The sequence below is a fragment of the Balaenoptera ricei genome, chromosome 5, assembly GCF_028023285.1.
Source record: "Balaenoptera ricei isolate mBalRic1 chromosome 5, mBalRic1.hap2, whole genome shotgun sequence".
Classification (NCBI taxonomy): domain Eukaryota; kingdom Metazoa; phylum Chordata; class Mammalia; order Artiodactyla; family Balaenopteridae; genus Balaenoptera; species Balaenoptera ricei.
The window spans coordinates 41,576,889-41,589,864 of record NC_082643.1 but is presented as its reverse complement, the minus strand read 5'-3'; the positions used below and the strand labels follow the sequence as shown (position 1 = coordinate 41,589,864).

The 12,976-nt window shown below is 38.3% G+C and overlaps 1 protein-coding gene across 5 annotated transcripts in view; it reads left to right on the top strand.

The window, feature by feature from the left end:
* The window catches only part of ARHGAP24 (Rho GTPase activating protein 24), a 528,172-nt gene that overhangs the window by 441,165 nt on the left and 74,031 nt on the right, over positions 1-12,976 (top strand). For 4 of the 5 annotated variants that reach the window (XM_059922688.1, XM_059922690.1, XM_059922693.1 and 1 more), the window contains one exon: positions 3,719-3,841. In XM_059922688.1, the coding sequence (XP_059778671.1) occupies positions 3,719-3,841 (123 nt within the window). Of the gene's footprint in view, positions 1-3,718; positions 3,842-9,853; positions 10,930-12,976 lie in introns of those variants that run through there. The other variant, XM_059922691.1, reaches the window with a different exon arrangement.

Here is a 12,976-nt window from a genome sequence, read left to right as displayed (position 1 = left end):
TTCAAAATCCTATTGTAGTGATTGCATCATAAGGAATATTATCCATACTCCTATAAGCAATGAGCATGTATATCTTAGCATACCATTACCAATATTTCTCCTAAATATTTAAAAATCTTTGCAAAGCTTTTCATCAAAAATATGATTATCTTTTAAATTACTATTTTGTAATTATAAGAGGAGTTGAAATTTTCATATGCTAAATATTTGTATTTCTTTTTTGAATTAACTGTGCATCTACTTTAATGTAGATTTCTTTAACCTATTCTTAAATTTTACATTAAGCTTTTTCTTAATCTATTAAGTTCACTAAGCTTTTCTTAATCTACTTTTTAATTTTTGCAAAAGTTAATCATGCCATATAATTTATTTCACAGAATTTATTTTATTTCTGGGAAGGAAAAAATTCATATCAAATGCAAATATACAGAAGATCCCAATGAAATGTACACATACTTTCAATTACATATAAACAAATAAAATTGAATGATGTGACCTACTTGGCTAACTTAAAATCACAGACGCTTGAAGTGTTGGTACCCTAGCACCAAAGCATTGCTACCAACCCGAGCTAACATCTAGAAGGTGTATACAATTTACTGATACATTGTGTCTTTTAAAATGTGTGCAAATCCACCATCATCTAAAGTAGTATTAAAAATAAAAATAACACTGCATAGATATTTATGTTCGAGCAGAAATTAAGAATGGAGAATGTATACTGGTTATAATATATATATATACTTATATACACATATATGTGGATTGAAGATGGCTATGATACTTTCACTCCAGTGATAATTACATCTTAAGGTTGCTTTTTTAAATTTCACCTTTGGAAAGAATTTTAGATTCACAAATAGGTAAATGGAACATTAAGCCCCGTAAAAGATTAACAAACAGAGTGAAACTTGATCCACGTGGTTGAAAGTCAATATTGAGTTTATTCATTTATCAAATTATACATTTAATAAATTGTTTTTGAGCCCCTTCAATTGCAAGGCTCAATACCAGACTCTCAGAACTGAAGGATTATGAATTAGAACAAATGGCTTCTCCAGTTAGAAATCATGTAACCTTAGTATGGAGAATTTAGTTCATATCTATATAAATGTCTCCAATTGTTTTAATCACATTCTTAGCAATGAGTCTATTATTTCCACTGAGACTCATAAAAAAAGTTTTTCTAAATCTTCTCCCTGTCTTTTGCTAATTCACTGAGGAATCAAGATCTATATCAATGTATGAAATTCACAGATGAGAATTTCATATCTGTGATTGGCAGACGAAATGAGATTCAGGGGTCAGACACACAGCATCATTGGCTTTCAGGCAGAAACACACTCCAGTGGCTGTCACTCACTCTCATTACTAGGACTGTTTCTGCTGGGGCTGGGAGTGACACAGCAGGATATGACTGTCTGAATTGCTAAGCAATCTCCAGGCAAAGACAATAATTAAAATATTCTGATTTCAAAATGGTAATGTTTTACAGGTGGATCAGAAAACAATAAATTTTAGTACTGTGCCACGCCAAGCAAAGCATCTTTTTCTTTGGTCGTTTATTTCTTTCTGCGACTTATATGTCATACAGCCATGTATATGCAAGTTAATGTGTGGCAAATTTTCCTACATTCACAGTATACAACTTTAATGTGCATTGTTATGTATCAAAGAAAGACAGCCTTCTATAAAAACTCCTGTGTATGTGTATTATTGACTAATTGTTCCCAAGCACTCACTAGCATACTACACTAATTGTATGTCTCTGAGGTCAAATTAAATGTAATATGCCCTTTTTGCATTTGTAGATATGGGAGGCAGTTAAATGAGACTGAATTAATATTTACAGAATTTCTCTTTTAGCCTAACACAGTGCTAGTATATTAACTTCATTTCGTTTAATTCTCACAAAAATTTACTAGATAGAGATTATTATTTCTAAAGCATGACTAAAGATACTGAGTTTCCAGAAGTTATGTGCTTTCCCAGAAGTTAAACAGCTAATATAATATAGAATTGAGATTTCAGCAGGGTTTTCTCTGATTTTCTGAGCCTATGCTTTTTCAGACATAAATTGCTTAAAGTGATGATTGACCTAGGCTAGACCTAGAGGTGTAAGAAGGTCATTGTTTCCCAAATAGTGATAGTTCTCTTTAAGGTGAGAAGGCTCATCTTGTTTATTCAAGAGATCTGTAAACATTAGGGAACTGATTTGATGGCATCCCTCACCCACGCCTCCCCCAAATTCAGTTGTATTGAAATGTAAAACACCAATGCTGGCTGTTCAGCTGGTTGGCTTAGAGTTATTTCACTTATCTGACCTCGCACCTGTTCTGTTAATTTGCATCAATGCTAGAAGAGTTGTATTTCTCAACCTAGGACATTTGTATAAAATTCGGAGATCACAAACTCAAATGCCTAGAGTTTTCAGAGCTTTGTGAATGAGATTGGATGTGAAAGAACAGGAAGTGCGGGGCCTGTTGGAGGCTGCACGCTCCTCACAAAGGAGATTGTTTTTGAGCCCCTTCAGTTGCAACTTGCGGTACCTGGCCCTCAGAACTAACTGAAGGGTTGTGAATTAGAACAGTTGGCATCTGTTCTGATCCACTTAAAAACAAACAACGACAATGTGTTAGACAAACAAAATACTTCAATATGAATTAATCCAACCCAAGGCTGCAAGTTTACAGCACTTAGTGAAAATTAAATTGTTCGTAGATGATTTGAGCACCTTAGCAGTCAGTATAATGCTGAAATATTATCAGAATAAGGTTAAATAATACTTAATGGACCATTTTCTTAATTATTCCTTCTGTGAACCACACTAGTTTTTTCAAAGAGAATGAAGCAGTGCAGTCACTGATACTTGTTTTCAGAAATGCTCCTTTAAGCATAAAAATGCTTTATAGATCTCCAGCATTTCAAAGTTGATTTTAGAGATTATAAAGGTTTTAAAGTGTATGAGTTGTTTTCGGCCAGTGCGGGGGCGGGGAGGGGGGTAGATAAGAGAAAACAGCAAGCAAGGGGGTACTCCTGGGGTTTCCTAAAGCTAACCCTTAGGTGGCAGGGCCATCTGGGGTGTTAATTTGGCCGTTGAGACTGGCCAGGCTTGTGTCTTCTTCTTCTGCGTGTCCCCCTGAAGGTATGATCTGGGGGAAGAGGCTCCCCTTCCAGGACAGAGCGCAGAGGAGGACCTCTGGGGCAGATCCTCACATGTGGCTCTTTTCCCTTTCCTGGCACTCGTACTCAACCATGATGTGCCCGGTGGCCTCACTGTGTGCGCTGAGCAGACTCAGACTGTTCTGCGCTTGCTTGGAATGAAAACTCAGGCTCTGTGGACCACTTCTCCATCTTTCATTTTGCTTTTGCTATTTTTCCCTATTCAGCAGTACGGTGTGAATAGATTGGATTATGAGTTAATACAGGCCTATGGGTTGTTGCTAGGACAAAAAGCTAGGCTTTGTTTGGGGAATGACATTCGTTTGCTGGCTTTCTCTTGGAAACATGAGAGCCTTTCCCTTCTAAGCAGATTTTTTTTTTTTTTTTTTTTTTTTGCCATGCTGAAACCATGGTAAATATTTCTGATTCATTGGGTAGAACCTAGTGCTAGCTGCATTAGGTACAGTTTATGTTTCAGGGATTCACTAGGAGGCTGCTGATGGGGAATCTTGGGTTGAGCCCACACTCATGTGTTAATGTTCCTGTCTTCTTACAGGAGGCGATCGAGATCGGATGACAGCAAATCATGAGAGCTACCTCCTTATGGCGAGCACCCAGAATGATATGGAAGACTGGGTCAAGTCCATCCGCCGAGTCATATGGGGACCGTTTGGAGGAGGTGAGTGTATTTTAAAATCATGGTAAAACAGAAAGATAGGCCAAAACTGTTCATCCTTTCCCCGAGCCCGTGTCACTATCAGCACCTACTTTCAAATGGATGAATGTTAAAATAAATAGTAAGCTACTAATTTATTTGTAGACACATATCTAAGTAACTCCTAGAAGTTCAATGTAGATCAAATATCATTAATAACCAAACTTCTTCCACGAATATTTTGAATTATAAAAAGGGATAATATTTTTCTTTTATCTTGGATGTTCCATTTTACTAATAATACATAGTTATGAGCCTCATATCATAAATGGAGATTAATTAATAACCTGTAGATACAGGGCAAAAAAACATTTTGACTATTAGTTTTGGAAGAGATTTCAGCCCCCAGATGCTCAGTGGTATCAAAGAGGAGTGGCAAAGCATTGGATGAAAATATGCTGGTAATCAGAGTGACAAAAAAAAAAAAAAAAGCTTTGCAACTTTGCAATCAGGAAAGTATTTGTGGATTTGATAATAAGTTTCTTTTAAAATTCTTAGCTAATAGAGTGTAGAGAGTATATCATGTGAAGAATAAGCTACATGGTGCTATGAATAGAGCTAAAAGGAAGAAGGAAGGACAAAAGATGTGAACTTTTCTATCAAGTAATATAGAGTGATATAAACAGAAAACATATTTAAAGAAAAAATCCAATAAATGGAACCAAATAGATAAGGACACCAAAATATTCATCTATAACCAACATGTATTTCCAAGAATGTAAAGCCTAGTTATTTCATGTTGATGTAGTTAAAATAAATGATGTAAATCAAATTTATATTTATTAAAGCCATTAGAACTTTCATATTTATTTTATCTTCTCTTTTGTGTATTGTCAGCCCCCTGAATGAAGTGAATTTTTTTTTCCCTTAACATATCAGATGCTTCTTAAGCTGACTGACCTCTTTACATTTTAGAATAACTTCAAAAGCATAGTTTAAAAAGTTGAAAAGTTAAGTTAAAGTTAAAATAGTAAAGATTCACGGAAGGCATGTTGATATTTTACAAGAGTAGTGGTACATGTCTGCAAACTGTCTGTCCTTTAGCAGGATCTCCTCTTGGGGGAGGGGGAGGTTTCTAACCAGGGTGACCATTCATCCCAGTTTGCCTGGTAACAGTGTAGTTTACTACTGTTGTCCCAGGCTAATTATTGACAGTGCTACCCCTCACTCTCATGGTGTTCTAGTTTGGGTGACAACTTGTATGGTCACCCTATTCACTTACTGAAATGGCTAGTAAGTGACTTCAAAATGTTTGAAGAGGCTGGTGGGCTGAGATCCCATCCCAGTGCCTTAGCAGAGGGATCTTCATGACTATTCATGAGAGATACATACTCAGCTGCGGGAGGTCTTCTGCTACCCTCAGGGTCAAGGATTTATGGGGAAGCCTAAGGATATGTCTTTTCAAATTTCCTGTTTCCCCTCCATTATCAGGTTTCTGAGGCTCCTGAGTTCAGGAAGATTCTTAATATTTGCTGAAAGTGGTACTTTTGTTGAAGGATTATTTCTATCAAGGATTATTTTCTCCCATTCCTCCTCTTCCATCTGTCCTTTTCTCAAGAAAAATGAATGAGATCCAGTTTACTTCACCAAATCAGTGGCCACAGGAGGTCCTATCAGCCCAGGAGTATCACAAGTGATCCTAGTGGGATCTATGTATTAATCTTCAAATTTATGAACCTGGAAGGAATACTCTAGTAGCTGATTGGTTTGTATATTTTATCCTGCAGAATGTGCTTCAGGGATTTTGCAAATGCCTGATTCAAATTTACTTTTAAAGAGATATATTTTAGCATAGAGCACTTACAACAGAAACAATACTCTGAAGAATAAATCTTCTCCTGCCCTCTTTGTTTTAATTGAAGAGTGTTAATGAGATTGTAAGGCAAGCTCTTAAAGTACTCATTCAATTTGCAAGAAATCTTTTGTGATTCATCTGAACATCGGAATTTCCTAAAGTTGTTAGAGAACACACAACCAAACCGAATGCTGACCCTGATAGAAAATTGCAAACGTCACCCATAATCTCATGTTTCAAATGTTTGTATTAATATAGCCCCTCTATACTTACTGACTGAATTTAAAAAAAATGTTACAAATTTGAGTTGTAAACAATAAATTTATATGACTGAGAAACCTTTTATTTATCTTATGTATTGGGGTTCCACTTAGTATTTCATTGAAAATAAGTTTTTCACCAATTAATAGTATTTTACTTTATTTTTATTTATTTTTTTAACATCTTTATTGGAGTATAATTGCTTTACAATGGTGTGTTAGTTTCTGCTTTATAACAAAGTGAATCAGCTATACATATACATACGTCTCCATATCTCCTCCCTCTTGCGTCTCCCTCTCTCCCACCCTCCCTATCCCACCCCTCTAGGTGGTCACAAAGCACCAAGCTGATCTCCCTGTGCTATGCGGCTGCTTCCCACTAGCTATCTATTTTACATTTGGTAGTGTATATATGTCCATGCCACTCTCTCTTTGTCCCAGCTTACCCTTCCCCCTCCCCAAGAATATTTTAAAACCACTTTATTAGTTCAGCCTCACATTTTGTAGATTAGGTCATTAAGACCCAGAGAAAATGAATGACTTGCCAAGTCATTCTGATGTCATACTGTGAGTAACATAAGTAGGAAGAAACTCATGTGTTTTCACTGTGAGCTTCTTCCTGCTTTATTGCACAATAGCTGATCTATTACTTCTACTGTAGTAGTGAAAAACCCACAGTTACAAGTCCATGCCTTATTGATAGTATATTCTTCAGTATATGAAAAACAAAAGTGTTTAAAAGTTGATAAGTAGGATGAATATAGTTGAGTCCTTCAAAAATATCTGAATTAATACCATCAAGAAAGTGAAAAGACAACCCATAGAATGGGAGGAAAGTATGTCCAGATCATATGTCTGATTTTGGACTTCTACCCAGAATATGTAAATAACTCTAACAACTGAAAAATAAAGGCAAATCAAAATTTTGACCCAATTAGAATCAATTTAAAAATGGGCAAAGAATCTGAATAAGCATTTCTGTAAGGAAAATATACAAATGGCCAATAAGCACATGAAAAGATGCTCAGCATTATTAGCCATCAGGGAAATACAAATCAAAAGCACAGTGAGATACCATTTCTTTCATACACACTAGGATTGCTAGAATCAAAAAGTTCCATAATAACAAGTATTGGCAAGGATGTGGAGAAATTGAAACCCCCCCCCCATATTGCTAATGGGAATTTTAAATGTAGCTGTTTTAGAAAACAGTCTGACAGTTCCTCAGATGATTAAACATAGAGCTACCATATGACCCAACATTTGCACTTTTAGGTATATACCCAAGAGAAATGAAAAATGTATGTCCACACAGAAACTTGCACATCAATATTTATAGCAGCATTATTCCTAAATGCCAATAAGTAGAAACACCCAAATGTCCATCAATGGACAAATAGATACACAGAAAGTGGTATATTCATACAATGGATTGTTCAGCCATAAAAAGAATGAGGTACTGACGCATGCTACAACGTGAATGAACGTTGAAAACATTGTGCTAGATGGAAGAAGCCAGTCAGAAAAGATGATATATATATACATCGTTCTATTTATAAGAAAGTACAGAACAGAGAAATCCATAGAGACAGAAAGTAGATTTGTGATTGCTTAGGGCTGGGATGGGGAAATAAGGAGATTGCAGTGGGTTGGTAGCCAAAACATATGAGATCTCTTTTTTAGGTGATAAAATGTTTTAAAATTAACTGTGATGACTGTTGCATATATCTGAGTATATTAAAAACTATTGAATTGTACACTTTAAACAGGAGAATTCTATGATACATGAATTATATCACAGTAAAGCTGCTAAAAAACTCCTGAATTGTCATAATTGCTTTTCATTAGAGAATACATTTCCCCTTCCTATCTTAGTCATAGAATCCAAGACAGTTAATCCTAAATAAAAACCTATTGGCTTCCAACCTCCTTCTCGCTGCTCAAAGATTGTTGTGGTTGTTGATTAAATGGCATCTGTAAAGACATTTGGAAGGTGACTTTTCATCCTGATTTATCAAGTTCTGTATACCACCTCTGGATACATTTTAAATGTGTTTATTGTAAAGAGGGCATTTCATTGTCTATATTGCAGTTCTACAACCTGTGTTTCTAAATAGTTAAAGTTTTTCATGAGGCACTGAAGCTTATTCAGGTTGTTTATACATGTAAAATAGTCCCTCTTTACCATTTCAATATTAGACATTTGATTAAAACATAGGTGACACCTGAGGAGTTTGCTTAGTTTTTCAATATTTAGAAATTAAAAACTGTTACGTGAAATCATAAAATATAGGGCTTTGATATTTCTTTTTATGAAAAAAACCAAAGTTACTACAAATACTCAGATGAAGGAGGGGAACCAGGGGAAATGCAAAATATAGACATCCTCTCTTAACAACCAAGCCTGATAACTTAGTTCAGTATTGAATCTAGATACCTCAACTTTCTTTTATCTGATTAACCCCCCTGTAAACAGATGCTTCCCTATTAATGATGCTGAGAAGCACATGGTTTCTGCTTAAAAGCGAAATCCAGAAGTTGGGATGTCAAAACATGTATTTAACTTTGGAAAAGTTTAGGGTTCTGTTTTTGTTTGTTTTGGTTATTCTTGTCTTTTTCACTGGGCTTCTGTTCGATTGTTTTTGAGGCAATGTATATGGAAGTACCCAGCCTGGGATCTGGGGAGGATGAAAATTCATTAATTGTTCATTAGATCTGAGGGCGGAGCCTAACTTTAGCTACTAACAAAATCAGGTCCTTCCTGTATATTTCTGTCTCCTTATGAAAAGACTTGAGTCAGAGACTTACCAAGGCAGTAAAAATACTGAATGTGAATAATCCTCATGATGAGTAATTAGCACATGGGCAAGCAGTGGTTAATTAAGAAGCTATGTGCTCTTGCCTCTGACACAGACCACTGTGTGATCTGTGGTAAGTGATATTACCCCCTCACCTTTAGGTTCCTCACTTGTGAAATAACATTGGACAAAACTCTTTTAACTAAGATTCATTCCAACTCCAAAGTCCTGCGATCACGTGTGTTCCCTCCATACCAATGCTCAGAGAAGTGATGTTTTCAGTGGGCCAAGGTGCCTCTCGTCCAGCGCTGCCACTGTCTTGGTGGGACTGAGTTCCCACCAAGTTCACAGTTCCTTATTTTCCTAGCAGCCTGCTGTGACACAGAAGGCAAAAACAATGGTCGAACCATGGGGCAGAAATAATAATGATTCCCTCGGTGACAAAATTTTACCTATCTGGGCGTGCTAGTCAGAGTAATGATGTTTCTAAAGGGAGTATCTTTTTAATACTCTTCACAGCTTTTTTTAATGCTCCCGCTAAATAGCTAGGAAGGTACCCAGAGGCCTTAGGGGTCAGTTGGGGTTAAAGCACTAGCATTCCAAATGTGCTCATAGAGCAGCCAGGTGGATGAATGATTAACCCAGTAAGTAAATTGTTCAGTGACTGGGACCAAGGGGGTTGGTAGACGTAGGGGCTGGGGTGCAGCGGGTGCATGCACGATCAGGGGAGAAGATGAAAGCAGGATTGGTTCGAAAACCATAGCCAGGCAAATACATATGTATAAAAACGTATAAACACACCCACATATGATTTAACTTGTTTTGTGGTTACACCTGCAGAATCTTTGCTGCTAAATTTTGAACATTTTTCTATTTCACACACATACAAATACACACATAATGTTTTAACGATATGCACATTGACATCAGCACTCACAAATAGATTCAGTTGCAAAGTATCTGAAAAAAAAAAAAATCTTGTATAGGAAGAGAATAAATGCAGAAAGGAAGGGGCAAAAAGTTGACCCCCTCGGGGCTGGTTTGGGGCTGTTTGGTTTCTGGAGGGACTGAGGCAGCCAGCTGTAAAGGTATGTACAAGACCAGAGCCGGCAGGGGAGTCACTGCAAAGGCAAAGGCAGAAACAAGGGGTTCAGGCGGCCGCGGGGCGCTCTCCCTGCTCCCCTCACGCTGTTGTGACTGCACCTGCTGCGTGTGACCGGCGGGCACTGAAGGCAGCCGCAGCCGCAGCGTGGTGACGAGGCAGCTGTAGCCCTGCCAGCTCCCGCCCAGCTCTCATTGAGAAAAGGGGAGCAGGAGCAGGGCTAGCGGGGGAGAAGCTCCCTGCAGAGCTGCTTCCTACACGGATCCGAGGAGGAGCCTCTCCCGGAACGGGCACTGGACTGTTCTGACGTGGCGATTCCCTCGGGAGCCCCGGGAGTTTGAAGACAGAAGGGAGAAGCCCGCAGAGAGCATCAAAGGCTGAGGGGTGCTATAAAAGGAACAGGGGAGTTCTTTGAAAAGAATCTGTCATGCACCGAAATGCTTTCTGGAGAAGGTGCCATTATTTGCCTCCCCTTTTGCTCAGATAAAAGGAGCCAGCAAGGACAGTACTGAAGTATCCCTCAGGGGCCTTTTGGTCATTGTTCCTCTTTCCCCTGCTCACGGCTATTTGCTGACCTTTCCAGAGAATCTCAGTCCCCCCAGTTCCAGCTGAGAAGACAGTTCTTAATAAAAAAAAAAAAAAAGAAAATTCTGCTGTTGGAATGGGAGGTGCCGCTTGCTTGCTGTGGTTCTTTTTGCTGTGACATTTTGGAATGTCTGCAGAAACAAAAAAAAATAATTAAAAAAACCTCAAAAACTCCGGGGATTAGGCAAGAAAAAAGGAACTTTTTTGCCAAAAAGAAGTAAATGAGAGGTGGTAACTTATCCCCGATCCAGGACCTGGATGATCAAAATCTTCAAGTTCTAGGAAACAGCACTTCAACAAACAAACAAACATGAGAAGGAGTAGCTGTGGGCTCCCGATATCACACAGAGGCAGGTTTTAAAGGGAGCCAGAAACGGGTTCAGAATTTTGGGGCTGTATGATGCCTGAAGACCGAAGTGCTGGGGGGCGCCCCTCAGGTGCCTTGGCGTCTACTCCTTTCATTCCTAAAACTACATACAGAAGAATTAAACGGTGTTTTAGTTTTCGGAAAGGTAGGTACATAATATGTTCATGTCCTTTTAAAATATCTTTCTGATGCTTTAAGGTCAGTTTACGCTCAGATAAAGTGGGAGTTTGGAAACCAAGAGCTTAAAACTGTACAAGAATGGTTTACGTGTGGTTTTGCTTGTCTATACTTATTTCTCGAGGCTCCTATTGATCTGTTTATTACTGTCTGTGAATGGGCCAGGTGGGCGGGGCTTAAAGAACGGTGGTCCTAAAGGGATCACCTTGACTGCTGGAGAGCAAACGAGCTGGCCGGACCATGCCGAGGGGAGGGGCCGAGACTACCTTGGGCTGTTCCCAGACTCAAATCAAGCAGCCATGTTGTTCACCCCTTGAACGGAGTCACTGTTCTGTGCTCCCATCACATCGGTTTGGTTCTGGCTGCCTGCGCTTGCCTCCCCTCCCCTACTGAGAAAATTGTAATAATCAGATTATCTTTAGTGACCCCTTTTCAGGAGGCTTTGAACCCTATTGATTAACACTGATAAGAAATAGGAGTCACCTTGACTTTCCAAATATATCATAAGGTGGCATTGGGAGAGGGCAAAGATATGAAGAATCAGGAACAAGGGGTGGGAAAATAAGTTTAGGATCAATAAAAGAAACTAAGTATTTCAGAATTGATTTGTGCAGGGGGAGTTAAAGGGTACAACATAGGTAAAATGAAGTATTTCTATAAAATGTTTCTGTATCAACATATTTTAAAATGTCCTTTTGTTTTAAAATGGGAATAATTAAATCAAATGATTATTTAAATTGGAACTAGGTAATTATAATTTTAAAGTCACGTACTGTAACCTAATAATTTAATCAGGAGCTGACTTGAGTCCCATCTAAGGTTGTTCTTTCTCCCTTTTTTCTTTAATTTGCCACCTATTAATCAACATGCTCTCTCTAGTAATCAACAAAAAATAGAAGAGAAGAAAAACCGTATATTTAAAGCAAGATATAGTGGGAACTTTTTAAAACTAAACCTTGTTCCTTCTGAGTCTTTTCCTTTGAGCAGTTAATATCTGGCTATGATCATTATCATATATTATAAGCAAGGAATTATCATATATTATAAGCAAGGAATTCGGGTGTTAATTTATATTCCTCTCTCATCCACAAAGGTAATTAAATGAGAGATACATGTCTCATATTTTATAGATCTTTAGAGATTTCATGGTTACTGTAAGACTGCATCATTGATAGAGAAATTGGCAATGAGAGAAACTGAGAAAGGCTAGGGATTAATTGCTTAAAGGACATCCCCTCTTCTGGTTCCCCCACCACTCAGCAACTAAATTGGGTTTATCCAAACATGTAGAGAAGGTCTACTTTTCTAGGTTATTACTGCTCATTTGTAACATGAAATGTTCTGGGGACAATTCATTTATCTTCGAAATGCAGAGCAAAGTGTTTTTTACCTTTTCCACCTTCTCTCCTCCCATATTGGAATATAGCATGTCTTCGAGAATCCTGACTAACACTGCTGTTCGTTACGTCCTCTTCCCTCTCTCCTTAAATATCAATGAGGGAAGGCAGTGCTGCAAAAAAAAAAAAAAAAAAAAGAAGAAGAAGAAGAAAATTCCCATGGGCTGGCAAATGGCAACCAGAGAGTGGGGAACAGCTTCCGTCTATCATCTGTAGGCTATTTTTAAACTATTGTCCTTGCCTCTGCAAAGTCTTAGTAATCTGAAGAATGTTCAGCATTTGAGTCAAGGATTAACAGATTTTTATTTTACAAAGCTGCATTCTGGTTACCGTCAGAACCGTGAAGGAGAGGCGGCGCAGGGGGCATTCAGCTGTGTTAAGTTCCCTCTCCCCTTCTGTGGAGCAGCCTCATACCAGCCTCTCCCAGGTCACGGGCTGCTCAACCACAGTTAGGCAGTGAGGCTCTGGGAAGGAAGGCGCCGGGCTGAGGCTGGGCTGCGAGGCTGTTTCTGTGCCTCACTAGCCGTTCTCTTCAGCGGTGGTGTGAAGCCCAGGGTGTTCGATCTTTATTCAAGGTCCTGCACTGAAAAGAAGGAACTTTTCTTTCAGTCCCGGGTT